The sequence below is a fragment of the Halichoerus grypus genome, chromosome 1 (assembly GCF_964656455.1).
Source record: "Halichoerus grypus chromosome 1, mHalGry1.hap1.1, whole genome shotgun sequence".
Classification (NCBI taxonomy): domain Eukaryota; kingdom Metazoa; phylum Chordata; class Mammalia; order Carnivora; family Phocidae; genus Halichoerus; species Halichoerus grypus.
In genome coordinates this window covers 92,166,278-92,191,165 of record NC_135712.1, presented here as the reverse complement: position 1 = coordinate 92,191,165, position 24,888 = coordinate 92,166,278, and the positions used below count along the sequence as shown (strand labels likewise).

The 24,888-nt window shown below is 40.2% G+C and overlaps 1 protein-coding gene across 5 annotated transcripts in view; it reads right to left on the bottom strand.

Moving 5' to 3' along the window:
* The window catches only part of PLD1 (phospholipase D1), a 193,483-nt gene that overhangs the window by 38,832 nt on the left and 129,763 nt on the right, over positions 1-24,888 (bottom strand). For 4 of the 5 annotated variants that reach the window (XM_078069248.1, XM_078069241.1, XM_078069240.1 and 1 more), the window contains 3 exons: positions 16,267-16,377; positions 13,813-13,901; positions 1,422-1,535 (listed from right to left, as the gene is read on the bottom strand). In XM_078069248.1, the coding sequence (XP_077925374.1) occupies positions 1,422-1,535; positions 13,813-13,901; positions 16,267-16,377 (314 nt within the window). The remainder of the gene's footprint in view (positions 1-1,421; positions 1,536-13,812; positions 13,902-16,266; positions 16,378-24,888) is intronic. The other variant, XM_036075628.2, reaches the window with a different exon arrangement.

The following is a 24,888-nucleotide window of genomic DNA, read 5'->3' as shown; positions in this document are numbered from 1 at the left end:
CATGAAAAGCTTTGTTTGTCATGTTATAAATCAGATAATATTAGAAATGGGCAAATCTTCAATCAAAGCGTATAGACCAAAGCATAGTTAAAGTTCTCTCATACTGTAATCAGGCAAAATTACCCCACAAGAATCTAAAAAATATATATATATATTTTCTTGAGATCCTGGCAGACAGGCATACCTCAAAAAGTCCGTAAAAAATGAGAAGACTAAAAAAAAAAAAAAAAGACCACCGCACAATGGTGCCCACAAACTGTGCCGAGGACCTTCACATCCTGCAGGGGCTACCTGTGGGGGCGGGCGGCAGGAAGGCATCTATGCCCCTCCCCACCATTTGACCAAGTGCCTGAAACCTTATCTGCTTTACCCATTAGGGGTTCTGTGTAAGGTCTCACTGCTTCCTCCCCGACAAAAGGGCTTGATTAGAAAGGTGGGAAGCTACAGATGGTTCTGAAGGACAAGGGCTATTAAAAGAAGATATCCAGGTTCTAGTCCTTGCTTTGACTTAGAACAGGTGTGATCCTGAGCAGAGCTCTTTTGTATCTCAGGTCACAGTTCTTGTTACTGGGCGCTGGGATTCATGCCCAGACCTGTCCACTTTCCTCTTCACTGCCATTCTCTTTCCTAGCTAAGGAACCCCGAGAGAATGTTAGCAGGGCCTTTCCATCACTTTCTACACCACCTCTCTATGTCTGCTCACCGGACATACCTCCCAGCCCTCCTCATAATGTTCCACCGGCCAAGTCTGAAGCTTCACAGGTCTTTTTGAGTGAATATGGCAATTCTGCTTTTTAGAATATTGAGAATAGGATTTAATACTTTCCTTGAAATTTTAACAAAGATGTGGCAGAGAAAGCAGAATTAAAATCCCAGGAGGTAGGAAAGAACCTTCATACTTCATTTATTGGCAAAGGCCATCATTACCAACCTTGTTGAAAACCTCACTACCTAAAGAATCATAAATACCTAGAAAACCATACTACTTGAAGCATTAAATTTCTTTCTTCACAGAATATGGAAAGCTCAATAACTGTGGTGGCTTAAAGATAATTTTTAAACCAATATTACATATAAATATTATTATGTACATATACATATACATATATATATAAAGTCCTTGTCTCCATTTATAAGATATATGTATATGTATGTCTTGTGTATAGGCAATGAATATAAAAGAGAGATTTATATTTCAGTTCTTTTTATATTTGCCATGTGTTCTAGGCCTGCCATTTACGATTTTAGGCTCTATTTGAATTTTATCAACTAGTAAACAGGCCAAGATCCAAAAGTAAAATAAAGCGTTCATCTGTTCAACACTCCCCGAATAGATGTGGAGAAACATTTCCATTCCTTTCACCAGCTTATGTGCGTGACTGAGAGAAAGCTGAAAACAGATGACTTTAGAACTTTGGCACCTGTAGTTGAAGTGCATTATGGCTTGCAGAGCATTTCCTCCACCGGTTGAGATGTCGCCTTCAAATCCTGGAAGCAGTGGTACCACCACATACACCCGGTATCTACGGCTTTCCCTACAAAAGTCAGATGCAGAGCCATTCACCAAAAAATGATAGCCAAGCAGTTCACGCGGTTTTAGAGACTGAGCGAATGGCTTCCTACACTACATTCTATCCCATTTCAGGGCTTGGAAGGTGCTGTTGGATTGGAGGCCAGAAGCTGCTATCAAGGTAACAGTTCACAACAACCTAAAAAATAAGCTGAACTTGGCAACAGAGTGGGAACTCTACTCACTATCTCTCTGCAGCATAATTCTTCCTAGGAGAAAAGCCACTGTAATCAACCCATGCTTGGATCCCATGGAAGGTGGGGTAGGGGTTATAACAAAGTTTTGAAAAAGACGTCATCATAATAGTTTTATGTATAACAAGTTGTATCCATTAGTACCTTGCTCAGAGCCCAGCAGGTAACAGGCATTCAGTTAATGATTGTTGAGTCAATGAGTTCCCACAGCCTAGATCTAAGGGGCAGAAGACATACTGGTCCCATACACTTTCCAATGCAAAAATCATCATTGCTTAGAAACTCTGATTCAGCTCTGAAAACCAGTTCTGCTACAAAACGTTATCCTGGGCCCTTCAAGAATTCTGAGTGACTGATGATTTTTTAAATCCTCTGCATATGTAACTCAACATTTCTTGGCCCACTGTTCCAACGGATTGAGGACAGCCTTTGAAAGAAAAGCCTTTGAGTAGCCTTTGCTACTCAATAATGTAACAAATAAAAGGAGGAGGTGGGGCTACTTACTTTGATCTCCATTCAGAAAGTAAAAAATTTGGAGAATTATGTTCAAATGGGTATCACTGTTTGGAGGCACAGCTGTTAAAGTCCCTGTCTCTCTTTATAGGATACACAGGAGGAAGGGAAAGCTGAAAATGTCTGTGGTATCTATGTGGTCGAGAAGTCTTGTCCATAGATCTGAGAGATCCATAGTCACACAAAGATGCTGCTACTTAACCTCTGCTTAATACTTAATTTCTAAGGATCACTTTCTTCTAAACAACTACATTTTTCTTTCACGTGAATATTACTGCTCCTCTCTGAAAGGTCAGATTTCATTACAGTGTGTCTGAACACCAGTGTTTGTATCAGGGCGCGTGGGCGGTCAAGTTCCAGGCAGAAGTGATGGCCAGCACCAGGAGTCTGGACGCCCATGAGCCTAATTGCCCTGCTGAGGAACAAGGCATCTGAATCAGGTTGTTGCAATGGCATGAATTAATCACTAGATGGCAAACGTAGTTTGAGTTGGAAAAATTTATTAAAAAAAAAAAAAAAAACCTCTTCAAGTTCTCTGTCTGATAAGGGCAAGAGGCTCACATCCTTAAATGATAAACAAGATAGCGGGGAAAGAAGAACAGAAGGAATACCTAAGCTATTTCCCCATTGCCAGCATTCAAAAGTCCAAATGAGTTAAGCCAGACACTTATGAATGGACACCATCTGGCCTCAGCTGCCTTTCCAGAATCGCCTTCCCATAGGATCTTCCCAGACCCACAGCCCAGTGCCAGACTACTGCCCTTTGCTCAGATGTATCCCTCCCTACTAAGGAAGGTTGGTTCATCTGCCCTCTGAGTCTGGAATACCCTTTCTGCTCACAGAATCCCACTTCTCCTTCCAGGGCAGCTGAAAGGCACCTTCCTCGGTCAAACCATCCTGAATCTTCCAGTCAAAGCTGGTTTGCTCCTGCCTCTGCACTCCCATGGCACATGGCAGGGATGTCTATTCAGCATTCTTTTTGCTTTACACGATAGTAACACACAGATCTGCTGCCTAGGCTATGGTGATAAGTTCTTCTGAAGCCCAGGACCTATGTCCACATATCTTTCTATTTTGGGCAGTGCATACACAGTATGCACTCAGTACTATCTGCTTTGGGAGAATGGGGTCAGGTTGGAAGCAGGTTTGTTTCTGGGAAGCCACTGGTAGAGAAGAGATTAAGCTGCAAAAGTTAAATTAAGTTTTTCTTTAAATTACATTTTATTTGAATTTTTATTGCAGTACAATATACATAGCACAAAAGTGGCCATTTTAACCATTTTTAAGTGTACCGTTCAGTGGCATTAATTACATTCACATGTTGTGCAACCATCATGATATCTACTTCTACAACTTTTTCATGACGCTAAGCAGAAACTCTGTGATAGTTAAGCAATAACACCTACACTTTCCCTCCCTCCGAGCCCCGTAACCTCTCATCTACTTTGCGTCTCTACGATTTTGCCATTCGAGATATTTCATCTAAGTGGAACCATACAATATTTGTCCTTTCCTGTATGACTTACTCCACTTAGCATAACGTCCTCAAGATTCATCCACGTGTCAGAAATTCTTCCCTTCTTGTGGCTGAATAATATTGCACTGTAGGTGTAGTCCCCATGTTGTTTATCCAGTCATCGGTTGATGGGCACCTTTTGGCTCCTGCGACTCATGTTGCAGTGAACACTGCCATACAGAAGCTCTGTCCCTGTTTTCAGTTCTTCTGGGTATTTACCCAGGAATGGCACTGCTGGCTCACAGATTTATTCTATATTTAGCCTTTTGAGGAATCACCAATTAACTTATATTTCCTAATGGGTAATATATTGCTCAGAGTACAAAATTTAAGAGGTAGAAGATTATATGATGAAAACAAAATTCTCTCTCTCCTTTGTCCCCAAGCACTGTTTCCCCTCCCTGAGGGCAACTCCTATTGCCTTCCATGTTCTTCCAGAAATAGTCTATGCATTTATAAGTATATATATGTACTTTTCTGCGCAAATGTTAGAATACTATAAACACTTTTATGAATGTTATTTTTATTTATGCCTGTACCTTGTCCATTTTTAACAACAGTGATACAGAATTCCACATACATCCTTACCATGATATTTAAAGCAGTTCTCTATCAATGGGCATTTAAATGTTTCTAATTTTTTACTACTTTGAAATACCTATTTTCTTATTTTTTTTAAATTTTATTTTATTATGTTATGTTAATCACCATACATTACAAATCATTAGTTTTTGATGTAGTGTTCCATGATTCATTGTTTGTGTATAACACCCAGTGTTCCATTCAGTACGTGCCCTCTTTAATACCCATCACCAGGCTAACCCATCCCCCCACCCCCCTCCCCTCTAGAACCCTCATTTTGTTTCTCAGAGTCCACAGTCTCTCATGGCTCGTCTCCCCCTCCGATCGAAATACCTATTTTCTTATGGATGCTGACCCACGTAAGTCATTTCTTCACAATTGTGAAACGTGAATACCACTTTGGAGTGATACCGATGGTCTTAAAACCAAGGGTTTGTGATTCTGTTTGTACAAGATGGTTCCCTTTTATAAGAGCAGAAATGACCTCAAAACAGAGGATCTCGTATGTAGGATATTGGGAAATGTCCTATACAAATCTTATGTCTTCAGATAAAATATTCTTGCAAATTTAGTTTGTAGGAATCAGAATGTCCATGTTTTCTTGTTCTTGAGACTGTTAGCTCCATATCGAGGTCTCTGCCTTTTACAATGCAGCAGTTCTTGAATTTCTTGAATGATGAAAATTTTAAACTGTGTTCAGCCAGTTAGCAGAAATGACTTAGATTTTCACTGTTGTAGAAAAAGGGGCTCCTGGATTTCAAACCATAAAATTATGGCTGAGTTTAAGCCAATGAAGAGAAAAATTCTATGCGATACTATGTCCGATCTCCTTCCTTGATCACATCCCCAGAAGACAATAGCTCTCAGCTGCCAAGGATTCTGAAACACTGCATGCTCATAAAGTCGGGGTGGTGCAGATGATAGCCATCAGCTTAGGGCAAGAACCTGAGCCCCTAATGTGCAGAATTATTTATGATCTTAAAAACAAGATAAAAGCTAGTGGGCTCCAAGCCTTCACGCAGGCAATCGCTTCACCCACTGCAGTTCAGAACAATTTTATAAAATTGCTTTCTCGGGCTTTTTGTTAAAATAAGTTTTCTTTCAAACCTCACAAACTCTCATAGCAGTGCTGGGTCTAATATCTAAAAACTGGAAATCAATGTCCAATAATGGAGGATGGTTAACTAAATTATGTTACAGCCACTCAAAGAGTGATCATTTTGCAGCCACAAAAATGACCACGATGATGACTTACTAGCAAAATACTGCTGGTACTGTGTTAAAATGGCCCCTAATGCAAAGCTACAATCGTAAGACAATTACAGGTGTGGCAGGCTGATACTATGAAATATGCAATAACTTTTCCCCTTAAATGCATTCTCTTCCCTCACCCTGTGCCTGCAGATATGAAGCAGGCATTGTTCCCAGGTGGTGCTCTCACAAAGGAACCAGGGCACAAGATATCAACTTCTTAGATCTGGGGAACTGGGTAGAGATCCTCTGAGCTGAGCCAAGAGTATAAAGACAAAAGAGTGGGACTCAGTGCAAGGATCCTGCCCTTCACTCTCAAGCAGAATTCCAGGGAGAACAGGACAGACCCCATCACCTTTCAACAGAATAGGGGAGCCATGAGGATCTGAGTGTGAATCATAATCTTGCTTCCCAGGGAACCCCAGAGAAAGGTCCACCAGCCCATGTGATGCAGCAGCAACAGAGGAGAAGTGGAGGAAAAGCAGGTCTGACAGGCGAAGGGGGAGGCCCCCACGTCACGGTAAGCAGATGCCAGAACAGGCCCAGGAGAGATCAACACTGAGGGCTGGAAGTCTCTTTGCAAAGATCCAGGGCACCTTACCATCCATACCAAGGTTGGGGTGCATCAGCGAGGAGAAGAGAGGAGAAGGCTGGGTTGTGGTGAGTGACAGCATACAGAGCAGAAATAGCAAATAGCAAGAAACTGCTGAATTTGGCCATACTTAAGTGTGGAAGTGACTAAATTTCCTTCTGTTGTGTGGAAATGGGATTTGAAATCAAAATTCAGGTGAGCTATAGAAAGAGGAACTAAATTACAACTCAAGAGAAAATATATGTATATTAATATGAACAAAAAAGAAATAAGGAAGTAAAAAGTGAGTTTTTAGGGTGGTGAGGGTGTGGGACCTTTAATATCTTCCATTTTTGTGATTGCTGAAATGTTGCCTGTACCTTTAAAAACAGAGCACTAATTCACCATGTAAATGGTCCTGGCTTTCCTCTACACTATCCTCCTTGTTCTTCCCTCAGGAAAAACCCTCTCCTCCTTCCCTCTTCATCATGAAGGGCTGTCAGGAGAAGTGGGGCTGCCTAGAGTGGGATCTCAGGATCTGTACGAAGGCCCCTGAGGAGCCTGTCATGCTTCTCCAGTGATGAGATGTTTTGTTTTTTGAGAATTTGGGATTCATAGATCATTGCTATAAGCTCCAAGAGCTGGTATAAATCCTATCACTGTAGATTTTGCAGCAGTGAACGCTGCCAGGACTAAGCAGAACAGTAGTTGGGGCAGAGTGTTCTTGCGGGGAGAACTCTATACTGTAGTGGGATCGGTTATGTGAGAACTGGATCTGTAGCTTCTCAGTGGTTTGGACATAACCCATTTTATTTTATGTTTGGCAAATCTTTAAAAGTGCAGCGGCCTTTTTCAGGCTTCAGTTTTCCCATTTGCAAATGAGGGGGTTGGCTAAAATCATGGTGAGTCCACTAGAAATGCTGGCCCTATTTAGCAGTGACTTTGCACATTGGATGTGCAACTTTATAGATTATGGCATAATACATATTGTGTGTGCCCACGTGGGTCATTTTTTCATTGGTTATCTTCTGGAGATGCAAGCTCTTACATGTAAGGATGCTGAAGGCTAGCCCAGCATGTTTGACTAAGACTTCACTCTCGACTTGATAAGCTTTGTCAGGCAGGCCCCTCTGTTGCCCCAAATAAGATCCTCCAAAATGACTGCTGCCCTCTGCCCTGTGCTAATCTTTACATCTCTCTATCTTCTGCAATACCATTTCTAGAATTTTTGGAATCAAACAAAAGCCATTAAATGATCTAAATCAAATGTTCTGCCATGATCTTGTGTCATCTCTGACCCAGGGTAACCTCTTCTCAGGGTATTTTACAGAGCTTGGAGGTTGGCCCATAAGAAAAAAAGATGAACCCAGCAACTGGCATACTTAATCTACATGCTTTTGGTTCTATTATAACTGCAGTTTAAATTTCTTTAAGACAGTGCTTCTGAAACACGCCCAGCGTGTCCTTTCCGCGTGGTACACAAATTATAGGATATGGGAATTACAGAGGCAGACTTTTCTGTAAGCCGAAGAACTTCTTACCTCTCAAGCAATTACTTTAAAAAAATAAAACATTCATCTGATTTCTTTATTTTAAAATAAAGTGTCTCTCATAGATTTCTGGGAGGCTTACTATTAGAACCTTTCTACTTCCCTTGAAATGAGGGCAGCTTTGTAGCTGAGTGGTACAGAGCACAAGTTGAAGTTCCTAAAGACAGGGTTTCAGTCTCAGTTCCACTCATCAAGAGCTGTGTGACTCACACCTGTTACCTAACCTCTCTGGGCTTCACCACCTCATCTGTAGAATGGGAAAAACTATGCATCCACTTTATAAGGTAGGTGTGGGAATTAAATAAGGTAATGCGTGTAAAGCACCTTGGAAAGACTCAAACTACCTGGTAACGTTATTATTCAGTTTACAACCACAGATTTCAATGAGAAAGCCTATACACCTTCGAAGAATAATATAGGAAATAGTACCTAAAATTAAAACAAATTAAAGCAAAACTGAATTCATTTTATGCTACAGAATACCTTCTATTTTATTTTACATTTGGGGGGGATGTTTATCAAATCAATAATAAGTCCAAGAACTGATTCCCAGGAGGAGAAAGCAGCTATGGACTTCTGGGAGGACACCTCTGGACAGTGTTTTCATAATGTGTCTCTACTTGTCACAGGATGAACGAGCACCCATGGTAGGAAACCCAAGTAACTTTTATTTACCCAGCAGTTGCCATCTAATAATTTAAAACCAGGGACATCAAACATCTCTTTAATTAAAACACTTGTTTCTATCATAAATACTAATTCTGAAACAGTTAGATTTGAGTATTGTGCTTCTTTATCACTGCTCAAATTTACAATGAGCTACCAGATTTCCAGAAGATGAATTTCCTGGAAATGACAATCATTTCTCACATGAACTGATGTGTTACAGTTTTTAACTTGCTTTCACATCCATTCATATGAGCTAGGTAGAACAGGTATGATTTTCTCTGTTGGTGAAAAAACAGAGTGTCAGAAAGGTAAACTGATAGATTGAGAGGTCACATACCTGTCGATAACAGAGTTGAAAAGAACTCAAGTCTCCAGACACCTGGTCCCCAAACAATTCCAGATTCCCCAGGGGAGTATTCCCCATGCCACCCAGTCCTAGGCAAACTGCAAGCACTGTCTGGCACTGTTCTACAGTTACAGGAAGCAGGTAGAATTTGAGCAATTTTCAAAATTGTGTATTTTTCAATTTAGTTTAATATTAAAATATGGAGGCATTAAACCGACAGCCTATTTTCATTGTATGTGTCAACTCTGTTGATAACAATACCAAATGGACTCTCTCACTTCCTGTTTACCAAGGCAGCAGAATTATGCATGTCAAGTTTCCAGAAGCAGAAGCAGAACTGTTTCATCCTCAGAAATCATTTATTCAAGGCACACTATGTTTTAAAATTTCTACCTGGATCAGTTGGTTCTCTTTCTCTTGGCTTAGTCAAACATGGTATAAACCAGATGATTTCTCCCTGATCTGCAGTCAGATTTGAGTTGTCAAAGATGGGCTTCCAGTGGGTTGGGAGCCGGTCTCAACTCCAGGACAGTTTTCCTTATTTCCGATTTCCTTCTGTTTTCTGCAGAGATTCCCACAGCTACTCTTGGTTCGCCATGGGATGAACAATGGTCTGAGCTCTGGGTCATGGATCAGAGCGTGAAGTCTTTGCAAAAACCTGTTTCTGCAAAGCATTATAGCCGTTGAGAAGGAACCAGGAGGAAGTGAGGAAAGCAGAGAACTGGTGTTCCCTGGATTCCAGCACTGGCAGAAAAATAAAGTCTCAGCCTGGTCGAAAGAGTTGGCAATTAAAAGACTCTGATCTTTCCAGGGTGGGAGGGACCTGGAAGAGAGCCTGTGTTCCTTGGTCAGGCCTGGCTGAATGCTGACTGTCATTTCCCTCTGTCTGCTTTGTGCTAGATTCTATTCTTTTTCCAACAGCCAAAATTATACTTGTTGCTAGGCATGTGACATTGGCAGGAAGTTTTGAGTCTCAGAAGAGTGAAGCACAGAGGAGTCAATGAAGGAAGAGAGGGGGTGAACTTGGGCACGGCACACAGTGGCCCTCAGTGAAAGGGGGGTGGAGAGCATTGCAGGCAGGCTGCAAGATGAGTTCTTGAATCCCACCTCTCCCTTTCCTAAGAATACAAGCTCACAGACTTGAAATTATTAAATGAAAACATATTTTACCATTACGATGAACATAGGAGATGAACAATAATGCGGGGCTACAGAGAAGGGGGAAAATGTAAAATATATTTCCAGGATACATGTGTGTATCCACGAAAAGTTTTATGTGTGATAATACATACCCTCTGAAATGTGATTGTCAAAGAAAGGGAGACGATGGAGAGATCAGAGCTAAAACAGTTAATTTGAAACTCAATGGACTCATTTCCATTGAATTGAATCTTCTACAAAGTAGGCTTGAAATTGCATCTTTAATGTGCCTTGTGAACTTCCAAGTGTGAGACACAGGCTGGAGCAGATGCTACCCTCCCGTGCTCTCTCACCACAGACCCCCTTTCCTTTTAGGAGCAGCTCATAGGATCCCTGGGCAATGTTCAATCAGAAAATATCTTAAAGTTCCTTCCAGCCCTGAAATACTATGATTTCAGAAGAAGTCCAGATTTTAAAAGACAATATGCTAAGGAAAAATGTTCTTTCAGGATCCCAAACCCTTTAAAAACAAATCTTACAGGTACTTATTAATATATGTACTACAGGGAACTAATAACTCGAATGAGTGAAGCTGAGATTCATCCTACTCTCCTTATTAGCTGATCACAGTCACAATATTCATCATTCGCCACTCAGCCCAGTGAGCTCATCTGTCCACTTAATGGATTTCAGCAACTCATTTCAATTTCATGAAAAAAATATTTTTCTCTTTTGTCAAATGTGCTTTATAGATAAAGTGGACACTCCTGCATCATTGAAATGCAAGAGCTGACAGAAAGATAATTTAATTTTGTAAATTAGACATAAATTGACCCACAGAATTAAGAGACGCATGATGCAAATGTGTGTATGTGTTATGTTTAACTGTAAACAAGGCTGTTTATAAGTCATCTCAGAAACAGATCCCATGGTAACTTTCTTGAAAAAAGTATGTGAGAAGGCAAAAGATAGAAGTCATCTGGAAAAGCACAGATCATCATTAATACTCAGGGCCACGCGTGCTGTTCTCTGTGAGTACTAAGCACTGCTGTTCTGCATGAGTACTAAGCAGTCTTGGCTGTGCCCTGGAGTTACCCGCGGACCATTACAAAACACAAGTGCCTGGGCCCCACTCCAGGAAATTCTGACTCAGCAAGTCTGGATTGAGTCCAGCTCTTTGGATTTTTGTAAAAGTCCAATGGTGAGGGGTGCCTGGGTGGCTCATTTAGTTAAGCGTCTTTGATTTCGACTCATGTCCTGATCTCAGGGTCATGGGATCGAGCTCTGCGTCAGGCTCCACACTGGGCATGGAGCCTGCTTAAGATTCTCTCTCTCCCTCTGCCCTTCCCCCCACCCCCCTGCACTCTCTCTCTCTAAAATAATAAATAAATCTTAAAAAAAAAAGTCCAATGGTGATTTTGATGTGTAGTAAAGGGCAAGATCTACTATACACCTTGCAGGTGGGTACTGTGATGTGCTGCCTAAATGCCCTCACCATGGGCTCAAGACAGCCATTCCCTTCCCACTGAGAGTGTTGGCTGCTGACCACTCACAGTGAAGTCCTTCTCCAGGATTTGCCCTCCCTGCCCTCACCCAAGGTCATGCTCATTTCCTCAAGTCAGCCTGTACCTGATGACTGGTTAATGGGAGGAGGGGACAACAAAGGCCCAACCTACTTGCCTCAAATTGTGGCAACCCTGAAGGGGTCTTAAATCCTACCTGTCAATGGATTGAAGTTATGTGGTATGGGGAGAGGCACCGGGTTGGAAGTCCAAAGGCTCGGGCTCAAAGCCATTTTTGCCTATTGCTTTAGTGGCTTAGTCAAGCCACATCACCTCTTGAATCTTAGCTTTTAACTCTACAAATGGGGACAGCAATGACAATAATAACAGTAACAACCACAAGGACTATATGATCTACTTTCAAGAGTAGCTGTGAAGATTCAGTAAGGGTCTAGAAACTACCGATCATATAAAATACTGGTAGTTACTGTTGTAAAATGTTCTTAGGTCTAAAAATCCCCACATATTATGTGGGAAAAAAAAAAGATATTTAAGTGCCATGTGACGCTGGAAGTAAACAATGTTTTAATCCCCAAATGTGTATGTATTTAACATTCTCCACTGCATGTGTTCAAGGAATTGAAATAATAAAATGTAATGGTATTGTTTGTTTATTTTGTTGCCTTTACACAGAGCTAAAATCAGCCATAAAAAGAAGTAGTCTGGATGCCAGGACAACTCAGTAGAGAAAGAACAGTTTTTTCAACAAATGGTGTTAGAACAACTGTAAATCCCCATGTAAAGGAATGAAGTGGGTCTGCTACCTCACACCATGTATGAGAAATGACTCAAAATGAATCAAAGACCTAAGTGTAAGGACTAAAACTATAAAATTCTTAGGAGAAAAGAAGTATAAATCTTCATGATCTTGGATTAGGCAGTGATTTTGTAGCTATGGCCCCAAAGCACAAGCAATAAAAGAAAAAACAGATAAACTGGACTTTATCAAAATTAAAAACTTTTGTGTTTCAAAAGATATTATCAAGAAAGTATAAAAGAAAACACCCTGAATAGGAGAAAATATTTGCAAGTCATAAATCTGATATGATACTTGTATCTAGAATATATAAAGAACTCTTACAACTCAACAATAAAAAGACAACCTAATTAAAAAATGAACAAGAAATTTGAATATATATTTCTCCAGAGATAATACATGAAATAGCCAATAAACAAACAAAAAAATACTCATCATGATTAGTCATGAGGGAAATTCAAATCCAAACCACAATGAGATATCATTTCACACCTCTTAGGATGGCTATAATCCAAAAGAGAGATAATAGTAAGCTCTGGCAATGATACAGAGAAATTGGAGCCCTCATACACTATGGGAATGTAAAATGGTGTGGCTGTTTTTGAAAACCTTCTGGCAGCTTCTCAAAACGTTAAACATAGAATTACCATATAACCCTGTAATTCTACCTCTAGGGTAATAAAAATATGTCTGCATAGAAACTAATACAGAATATTTATAGCAGCATTAATCATAATAGCCAAACACTGGAAACATCCCAAATATCTACCAACTGATGAATGGATAAATAGAATATAGTATATCCAGAAAATGGAATATTACCTGGCAATAAATATAAATGAAATACTGCTAACATCCTATAACATAGATGTGTCTTGGAAACATCAAATTAAGTGAAAGAAGTCAGTCACAAAAGACCACATATTGTATGATTCCATTTATATGAAATGCCCAGACTAGGCAAATCTATAGGGAAAGAAAGTAGTTTAGTGGTTGCAAGAGGATAAAATAAGGAGAAGTAGATAGTGACTGCTAACAGATAGAGGGTTTCTTTCTGGGGTGATGAGAATGTTCTAAAACTGATTAGGCATAGTTGCACAACTCTGGGAATATGCTAAAAGTTACTGAATTGTACACTTTAAGTGGCTGGATTGTATGGTATGTGAATTATATTTTAATACCGTTATTAAAAAAATAATCCCATGAGCTGAAGAAATAAGACAGAGGGTAACAAGCATTTAAATATAACCCATGGAAGAATTATATGACTATTTTGCTTTGATTTTTTAAGCGAACACAGTTCACTGTCTGCCACTAAATAAATCAAATCACAACTCTATCGGTGTGGGAAAGAGACTGGCCAGGAAAAAATGAAGAATGCCCTGGGAGAATTCCGACTGCTTCAAAAATGGACTCAAAATTCTCAGCAACTGAAATCAGATTGAAGGAACCAATAACCTACTGCTACCTGAACCTAATTTATGCCTGCTAGGAAAAGACAGTATTTTAAAACGGGCTTTCAAAAGTTGTTTTAGCAGTAAATGCAAGAACATTTGCAGCAATCACTCCTACCCAAATGCCAAAACATTACCTGTGAGCTTTCAGTATCCTCTGAGCAATGGCATCACCTATCTTGTTGAACACAACTTTATCGTCAGCGCAACTTATGAAAAACTGGTTCTACAAGAAAGAGAGTCATCATGTAAGTCTTTCTTATCTCTGTAATAGATGTATATGGAAAGCATGCTCCGTAACAAACACTACGCTGATGTTTAAAAAAAAACGTTTCACATAGCAGACATGTTCTTTTTACTAAAATCATTTAGGAAAGTAAATGACACAGAATAAAAGAAGCCTCATCTCACTCTGGGTCTCATGCATTTCTAGGTAATATCACATATCATATCTTAGTCCAATGGAGGCTACACTATTATTTCATCTTGTGATTTCTTTGTAGCTGACATTTTAGAAAGGTAGGAACATTCCAAATTTAATCAATAGGGACCCTAGGTTTACAAATTCATGTATTGTGTAAATGCTCAGGATTTAAAATCCTATACTGGTAAACTTTCTGTCTCATGCTAAGTTTACCTTTCTAGCAGGGTAGATGGCAGAATCCTGGTCTAATATTCTCCACCCACTCTCTATCATTTCCTAGTATCTGCTTTTGCCTTGTCTCATTTGTTTGGGTCACTTATTATTTCTGAACTTCTATTTTAAGTAGTTCCAAATTGCTTTCACAAGTATGTTTCATAAACCAATAAACTGGAAAAAGAAATGTTTTTCTTTTTTTCTTTAAATAATTTGTACTATTCATTTACCTATAAAACACTGTTTAAAACTCTTACTAAAAAATCCGGGTACAACGTTATTATCATAATGGTATAAAAGATTTAGTTGCTGCATAAAGGAATGTTAGTAATTAGGTACAAATATTATCACTATTACATACTTAAATACATTGTTATAATACACCTGTAATTTATAAGTATAATCATCAAAAAGTAATCTTTGCTAATCTTTTGCTAAAGAGACATAGAAGCAATGACTCAAACTATGATTCTATCCCTTTGCAACATCATCATTTTTACTAGTTTACATGTTTATATACTTAAGTATAAATCTTTAAACTGCCTCCATAAGACAAACCAGGAGACACTCTGCGGGAACTCATTTGAGAATGTGTTTTCCCTTAAGGCATCAAACAATAAAAATTTCAGTGGCAACCAAACCATGTTTGTTTTTCTGAATTCCTATTACAGAGAAGCTTTGCATTCCTCAGTGGCTGTAAGCACTCACTGGCCACATGTCACGGCCTGGTTCTCCTTTTCTGGGCAGAGCAGGGTAGACGCCAACCACTTAGCTCGGCTAGAGGTATAACAACCAGGGTTGTGCCCACAGCCATGTGTATCCACATGGCATTACGGACCTCACTTAGCACTGTGGTAGCACTCATTAGAAAGGCTGACTTAATGCTATTAAAAAGAGATAAAGCAAAAGGACTCTGGGTAATGGATGAGGCAGCTGTTAACATCTTCTATTGTGGATTGTATAACTGATGTAATTAATAATACTAATTGTATTAGTACTGCAAAGCTCCAGACTCCGATATTCAGAGTCCTTTTTCTGTTGTGTAGTCCCATCTAGGACACTGTAATGCATGTAGCCTGCTAATTTTTAAAATCAGCTTCTCTTTCTCCAGGCCTGTGAAATGAACAAAGCTCTAATGCTTTCCTACCTGCCCTTCGTGATTAGTCACTGTATGGAGGAGGGGAGGGGAAGGAACATAGGGCTGGGATGGTTTTCTCCAGGTTTTCTCCCTCCACACATTTAAAAAAATTCAATGAGAAAGACAAGATGAAAATAAAGAAGGGAGATGTGCTCTGATTTATTTGTACAAATTGTGCCTTCTAATTTTTTTCAGGATTTTCCACGTGCTCTGAGCTAGCTTTGTATCTACTCTGAAGTTCAATTAAGGTTCCCAAACTAAATGCAGTGTCCCTAGGTTTTCTCCTCTTCTCCGAACACGAACTCTGGGATCTGACCAAGCTTTAAAATGAACAATGATTTGTACAGGATTGAAGGAGGTGGTACTTGCCCTCAATATTCTCACATCTTCCTTTTCCACGTTCCTTTCCCTGCACGCCCTCTATTCCAATGATGCCAAACCAGTGGCATCCAGTGGTCTCCACTTTAGCAACTTACCCTTGTGTGTGCTCTCCTGAAACAGCACACGCCTCACACTTAGACCCTCCAACTCAAGACAAATAAAAACTTACTCAGTCCTGTTGTGGTATTTCTGGCTAATAATATTACAGTGAGTTGACACACTTTAATAACAAGAACTTGGGGGACCCCTACTAGAGTCCTGAGTTAATGAAAATGCAAAGTGCACGTCAGGTATGTTGGGGAGGTAAAATTTCAGGTGACTTGAATTCATATCTCAACATATGCCGATTAATGTAGCAGATCCTGAGTCTGGGGACCCTGGAGGCTATTTATGGGAAGGCAGCTTGTCATACTAACTTACATGAGCAGGACTTACTTCTATATAGATATAGTGCTTGCTGTTCTCTATCACGTGGATGTAAGCAGCGTGGATGGACTCTTCATGGTACTTTATACCAGCCGACCAATCAGCAGCAGAGCGGAGCAACTACAAGGCAGCAATCGGAAACGAGCAAACAATTGAGAATGATGCCAGATGTAGTCATAAAATGAAACCAATCCTTTTTCTTCTACACAACTGAATGATTACAGGGGCTTGGGTGTCATGTGTGGGCCCAAGGAGAGGAGGTGGGTGGGACACTGGTCCTTGGACATAATCCATAAGGAAGGAGCCTGGCTAGAAGTCAAGTCCTGAATATATCCTCATCCACCCAGGATTATTTTCATTCAAAACTGGAAATCATAAAGTGTAGTTTCTACAAAGAGTATCCCAAAGTACCTCTTTTGGGAGCTATGAGTAGGGTGACCATTGGTATTCTTTTTCCATACTGGTTCCACAATTACATCAGAATGTTGTTCTGGTGAATTTGTTAATAGTACCACTTTTACTCTCCAAAGTGTCCTGTTTTGAACCATACGATATAGTCACCCTAGCTCTGACTTGATAATGTCCTGATTCCTTTTCCCCCAAATAGGAAGTGTTCAGATTAATACATTTTAAAACACAAATAGGTTCATTTAGATATATAATCTTGGCGTTGCCTTTAATCAGCTGACTGATTCTTGGTGTGCCTCCTCATTGCTCATCTTTCTCATCCATACTGCCTCCCCCTATTCAGACACTCACCTGCTCCCACCTGGATTACATTAAGAACTTCCAGCTCAGATACCTGAGTATATGTTAAGTACACTGATACTTAGCGGGACTGCCTAGTTCAAAGCTCAGCCCAACCACTCAGTAGCTTTGATCTTGGTCAAGTTTCTCAACCTCCTGGTGCCTCAGATTTCTGTTCTATTAAATTGAATATGTATTTCATAGGGTTATAGAGAGGATTAGATGAATTACTATGAAGTGTGCAGGAGGCCTACTACCTGGTAAGCGGTATATAAGTGTTTGCTATTACTAATGAGAACATTAGAGGATGCATTTGAGCTACGGCACATCACGTCAGAGCTGAGCAGAGATTATGGCTGTGCCAGGGACGGTGCACTAGAGGACATACAAGCCTTGCAAACTAAGAATAACCGTTCATCACTTTTTCCAGTATTCTAACTATGACTGCAGTACAATGGTGGACAGACAGTAGGTGCTCAGTAAATATGTATTAATTGATTTTCCTTAAGTAATAGCATGACGTTGCAAAAGAATCACTATAAAAATAGATTTGCTATTCTTGATTTGAAATGAATATTGAAACTGTCTCTCATGAGGTCAACCGAAATTAAAAACAAAAGAATGGCTCCATATTATTAGGAATCTATAAAGTGATCCAGTATGTAATTGGTTTTATGTCTATTATATATAAAAGATCTCATAGAATTCTTGATCTAATCAATAACTTTAAAATTTGCATCTATAACACTGATGAAATTCAAACTAGTACTTACTAACATCATTGATTTTATCCTCAAAATCTTACTCTTTAGTATGAGGTATTTATTACAAAATAGCTTTTCCCAAAACACTTATTTAATTTTAGCAGATGAATACATGCCATTGGAAAGTTTAATTGTGAGCAGCAATAATCAAATATCTCAAAAAAAAACTCACAAGGAAAATTTAAATAAATATGATCCACACTGGGAAAATATCTTGATTTCACATCATCTCTAAGGAACTGCATGATTGTCTATCAGTAGAAATGACAAAGTTCTGAACAAATAGAAGTTTCAGTTGTTAGTCCTCTCAAATTTATGTTGAATTTGGTTGTGGAGGGGCATAGCCCTGAAAATGCAGGCTACCTTGAAAAGGTTCTGCTTTTCTGCTACAAGTACTGATCGTACTGATCTACTGATCGGGTTCTACAGAACTCTGGAAACAATGTATAGAATGGCAGAGTATGCTGGACAGATAGGAACTCTGGAGATCTGTGCTACAGCTCTGCCCTTACTAGCTCTTTCACCTTCAACAAATCACTTTTATATCAGGGAGCCTTGGTTTCCTCTACTGTACACCTGAGATCTCTCTCTCTCACACACACACACACCCACACACGCATGCACGCAGCATGCGCCACAGCTGCTGGGTGAAGAAACAAATGGCATAATAAACACACAGAGCTACGGTATGGGGCACATAGTAGATATTTGATATATAGGATTTCTACCTCTAAAAACTTACAGGCTTAGTTTATATACCACCTTTGGTGGCCACTTCTCAGTCTTCCCCTCAAATCCAGAAACCTTATACTTTTCTTCCCTTTTTCACTTTCCAAATTTGCCCTGATTTAAAGATTTAATAAGCTAATTAACATAAGATATAAAGGAGGAGTGCCAAATAGGTTTCAAGTCTAGTCATGATGTTTGAAGTAGTTTCCTGGGCAGCTATGCCAAAAAGAGGCTCCCGGGGACGAGACACACTGGGGAGGAAAGCTAAGATTGATGGCGGACAGCTCCATGAAGGAAAAGGCAAGTCACGCATTTGCCGTCTTTCCTGTGAAAGATACTGGTAAATGTTTCCCTTAAAGAGACACTTAAATGTTTAAAATAAGTACATTTGTAAGCCAAAAGAAGAACCTGAAAGAGAGCATAAGCAACGTGGGGGAGTGGGGGGTGGGGGGAGCCTGATGCCCATTAGACCTCAGCATGTGGGAGGTGGCCCCCCTCCTGGGGTGGGGGTCAGCATTATCAATCCCATTGTTTGAGTCCAAACTCTATTGTTTTCTCACAATGAAAACTAATTTTAGAAAGTCATCATTTTGTATTAAATTTGAACATATCTTTCAAGTAATACAGAAAAAAATAACTTGGTATTACTCTTCTATTACTCTTACTATTATTGTAATTAGTCAACATCTATCACCACAAGAAAAACTAAAAATACAGATTTCCCTTTGGTCCTGCCTCTACCCTTGAACGAGGTGATACACAGATCAACTCAACTGCTTTAAATGCTTGATGGTCTAGAAAGTTTGTAAACAGCCAAACAGGTTAAACACACTGTGACTGACTCCCTTCTGTTTTAAATTTAAGATTTACTCTCTCCTTTTTCTTAACTGGTCTGACCAACTTGTCCTGCATTTCTGTTTTAAACCAGTGGAACTCAGACAAGCCTCAAACCCTTGCTTACACATGCAGAAATGGGCCTTATCTTACTGGCCCAAGAATACGGAGAATCAAATCTAACCCTCACTTTTCAAACCTCAAGTCTGAATACACAATTTTAAAGCATATAAAAAGAACCACATTTCTAATTTTATGTTTTAGCCTCAAAACTGTAACTAGAACCTGCCATTTTCCTTTGTACCCTGTCCTATTTTTTAACTTAGAAGATAGCCTTCTCAGGCAAAATAGGTGAAGGGGATTAAGAGGTCAAACTTGCAGTTATAAAATAAATAAATCACAAAGATGGCATAGAGGATTGAGTCAATGATATTGTAATAATGTTGTATAGTGACAGACAGTGACCACATTTACCATGGTGAGCACTGAGTCATGTACAGAATGGTTGAAATCGTTTCGTAAAGATAGACAGATAGATAGATAGATAGATACATAGATAGATGATAGATAGATAGATGATAGATAGATAGATAGATAGATAGATAGATAGATGATAGATAGATAGATAGATAGGCAGACAGAAAGATAACCTCTTTTATCCACAAGCCCGATTCCCTTATATACAGTGGGCCCAATTTGAATATATGAATTGAAATTCAGAAATTTCTTCTTGAAGGAAAACTTTCAAAACTTCCTTAGTATTTGTCCCAAATTACTTTTCCCTTACTATACTGCTTTTCTTCCCTATAAATTCAGCACATATCTTAATTTCTTTGTATTTCCCTAAACTCCCAAATCAGTCAGTTGTGGACCAGAGACTGTTAGGACCATTTATATGTCTCTCTAGCAGAAGCTGGCTTCCACGGAGAAGCCCATCAGTGGCACGGGCTGGGAGACAAGGGAAGCACTCGGACCGTTGGGCCTTATTCTTCCAGTCCAAGGAGAAAAGCCGGCCAGGAGCACCAAGAAATGGACTAAGTTCAAGAATTCGCCTCATACTATCAAGCCCTTGCTTCTAATCACCACTTTGTCCACTGAGTGTCATCCATTCACCACACAACATGGGATGATCCTTTTGCCCGAACAATAGGGAAAAGTGAACCTTGAGGCTGAAGTAGAAAGGAGAGGTAGAAAATAAAACTTAAGGGGAGAGAAGTCCTAGGAAGAAAGGTGTAGACGGGGGCTCTCGGGAGCCAGGAAGAAGCAAGAAGAGGGTTGGGGGAGGACTTGGAGCTGCTGCAACAGAAGAGGATCCTAAAAGGCAATCTCGACATGCAGCTTTGCCTTGCTGGAGCCCTTGGTGGTTACAACCAGCCAGATCTCGTCAGAAACAGCCTCTGCCTCGTGGTTACCACCTCGGGCCCTGGTGCCAGACTGCTCAGCATCCAGCTTCAGCCTCACTGTTCCTCCCTGGGCTATTTTAACTTCCCAAAGTCTTACTTTCCTCATCTGTGAAAATAAGAGGTCACACAGGAGTCCAGTTTAGAGACTGGTGAATATTGAATGAGATCATCCACAAAAAGCTTAGTGCAGTGCTGGGCAGAGAGTAAACACTCCCCGTTCATGGGGCTTCTCCCTCCAAGAACCACAGCAGCAAGCACAGAAATGCCACTGCATGGAGACCTGGTCCATAAATGGGCATACAGCCTCCACGTTAGGAAACTGCCTTAGAGGAAGTTAAATGGCTTTCTTTTACCCCTCCCTATCTACTTCATTTTTTCACAACACAAAACATGTTGTGGTCCTTTGAAATCTACATTGATTCCTACATTGACATCCTGCAGAGAGTGATGTGGCCGTTTTCCCCAAGTGTAAGGAACAAGCTTTTCCACTAATATAATTCGGATGTCATTCACACACTCACCTGTATAGTTTCTTTTCTGTTTAATTTTTTTTTTAAAGACTTTATTTATTTATTTGACAGAGACAGCGAGAGAGGGAACACAAGCAGGGGGAGTGGGAGAGGGAGAAGCAGGCCTCCCGCTGAGCAGGGAGCCCGATGCAGGCTTGATCCCAGCACACTGGGATCATGACCTGAGCCAAAGGCAGACGCTTAACGACTAAGCCACCCAGGCGTCCCTTCTGTTTAATTTTTTTAACAGACAGAGAGATCAAAGACGTAACTCCAGCAGAATCATTTCCCTCAATTTGGCAGGACTTCTCAACAATGATTGTCTAAGGACTGGCTTTTCTACAATAAGCTGCCCAATTTAATAAAGAGGATTGTTCTCTATATTGATTCCATATTGATGCTAATTTGGCATCAGGCATTGTCTTTTACCTTGATAAACATGCCAGAACGTCCTCTGTCTTGGTCATTTACCTTACGTGGCAATGACAGCATTAGGGCACCCAGTTTGTTCTTTCTCGGGAGAAAATAAGTTCTTTTATACAATCTGTGCGTAAGTGGTTTCAGAGCCATCTTTCCTCCACCCCTCGGCCCCAAGCCTTTCTCCTGCTTTGTCTTCTCTAAATGTTCTTGGCAGGCTTCTGAGAATGCCCAGCTCCAAGGGGAAACACCCGAGATTATTTTAAAAGTGCCAGTGCAAGTTGCTGAAGTCAGCTTTCAGGTTTGGATGACTTTTTTTTTTTTTTTTTTAGTAGCAGAAATTCATGTTGGTGGGGGCAGCCTCTGTCACCCCTGCCCTGGCTCTAGTCTCCCTAACTAGTCGCCCTGGCTGGTTTGTCAAGCCTTCTACAATAGCTGAGCATCACAGCTAGTGTTGGAATTACCAAGGACGACTGGACCCAATGTTTTTGTGTTAAAAGAATTAAATCACTGGGTTCCTTTTTGCAAATAAAAGAACATGAATCTTACCTACTCTCTACTTTATTATGTCAAATGCTCTTTCTCTCCATTTCAACAAATATATGGTATAAGGATTTTGTATCCAGAACTATCCTTGTGACCCACCCAGAAAAATGTCAACTGCTTTGTTCCAAACTCTTGAAAACACTAGGGAGAGCTTGAGGACTGAAGCTAATACTGATACAATCCAAACTAGTGCACTTTCTAAGTGCTGTTGCATGGATTAATTTAGCTCTCACCACCAACCCTATGGTCTCTGTCTAGTTGCCTACAACGCACCAGGTCCCATCTCCCGGCTCCCTTCTGGCTTCTCTGGAAAACCACGGATTCAGCTAGATTATTGCTTTGGGCCTCTAAGCCCTACTCACTCATGACTTGAAAACAATAATGTCTAGAACAAGACGCATAATGTGGAGAGCCAGTAAATAATGTGAAGTGAAACAACACCGTGGTCAGAACTTCACAGAAAAGGAGACATGAAGCATGCTGATTTCTTTTCTTTTTTCGGTTTCTGGTCCTCTCAGACTTTCCTGACTTCAAAAATTTGGCACTGTACCCACTGTTTTCACAACTGGAGTGATTTTGGCAGTTCTGAAAAACATCTCCTGACTACCAGTAACACTTCTCCACTTATGGGAGAGTCCTCTTCAAGAAAAAGAATACTAATTTACAAATGCAAACTTTGTATATGCTAGAATTACAGCCACAGCCTCCCTACTGGTGTCCTTGCTTTCACTTTCTTTCTCGTCTAAGTTCTTCGTATGTACAACCTTTAGGTCCCCAAGTGTGTTTGTTCAGAGAAATGGAAACAGATGCGTGACAAAATGAGAGACCCTCCATCCATTTGGCTTGGGAAGTTCTCACAGCACATTCATTCTTAGTGATTCCATGATACATATCAGCATAACAAGGGCGCTAAGAAATCCTGTGCTCAGAAAATCTGCCAAAACTTCTCTGTCCATGGAAAATTCTCCTGTGGCATAGTTATTAGCATTTCACAGGTAAAACCAGGTCTGTAAACTCTGATCTGGGTTAATTTTCATAAAGCATTCCTATATCATGCTGCATCTTGCATGGAAAAAAAAAAGTTCCAAAGTTCACTAACGCCTCCAGGATCAGGTCCAAATTAACCAGGCCGGCACTCTGGGGCATCCTTAAGCCATCTCAACTTCACCTGCCAACTCTTCAAGAGCAAATGGTCTGTGGCAGTCAGATCTACCATCCACAGAGCAGGCAGGCTTATTACTTACAGGAGACACCCAGTTCTCTCGTCCTCACTGCCAGACTCTCACAGCGTGCTGGGCCCTACTGTCAAGCTAGCAGTTAGTCCTGGACCACACCTAGCCTTGTTAACTGAATAGTTCAACGTCACAGCTTTCTCTCCCCCAGCTAACGAGGCTTCCAGAGGCCGAGAACTTGTGTCTTCTTCCTCAGCACCCAAGTATGCATTGGTGACTTCACTGTGCAAACATATGGCACTTAATAAACATATGTTGACTGAATAAATGAATTAATGAGGAAGTCTTGGTAGACTTCCTTTCAAATCAATTGGCTCTAGAGGTTCCTGAGTCCAGGCCACCCGAGCATATCAAGCATATCGAGGATGAACATAGAAGTATATCAGGAGATATCACGAATCCAGCCCCATCTCTAACACCACATTCAGTGATGCAGAGAAGGTGACTCAAGGGAGGCATTTGATAGAGTGGACATGCAGAGTATCTATCTTCCATGCCAGGGAACTGGATGAGAATATATAAAACAGGGCTTTACCCACAGGTAAGAGAAGACATATGTTTATGCAACACCAGCATACAACTTCCTTTGCTGATCACAAAAATATAGAATTCCCAGAAATTCCTTTTCAACAGATGCTTAATTTGCATCTGCTAACTTTGATAAGTTGATCACTGAGTCAATTTTAATGCCATCTCAAATCTTAAATTAAATTCTCTTGTTTTCTTAACATGAAGGTTCCTATTTTATCTTATAGCATGAGTAATTTTTCCCTCCAAGTAGAATAAAATTAAACAGATTCATAAAATATTCATTAACTGACATATGAACACACATATATCTGTGCCTCTAAGTTTAAATTAATTGTCTCCTGTAGCCTGGGATAACTAAATATTTGCTATAGGTATTTCTCTCAAGTGGTTTATCTCTTTGATTGTTCTCTTATTTCATCTATGGCCTGAAATGTCTTTTTATTTCTTAGATACAAATACTGCTTGTATACAGTACAAAGTAACTGATTTAGGCATTTCATTTACATAATCATATTCACTAGAATCCATGTCCAGATTATATAAATCTGTATTAGTGATGTCAGTAGCAGACTGCTGGATCTTTATTTGAATAATCTTTTTTTTTTTTTTTTTAAGGGGGGGCTGGGAGGAGCAGAGGAAGAGGGAGAGAGAGAATCTTAAGCAGGCTCCATGCCCAATGCAGGGCTCGATCTCACAACCCTGAGATCATGACCCGAGGCAAAATCAAGAGTCGGATGTTTAACCAACTGAGCCACTCAGGCGCCCTTACTCAGTATTTTTGATGCTGATAGGATGACCTTGAACAAAAGGCAATGTCAAAGGCTGCCCATCCTAGTTCTGCCCCTGATGATCTCAAGATATTTGAGATGAGGTAACAATGGACTAGAGCAGGATTTCAAGCTCCACTTCTACCTACAAC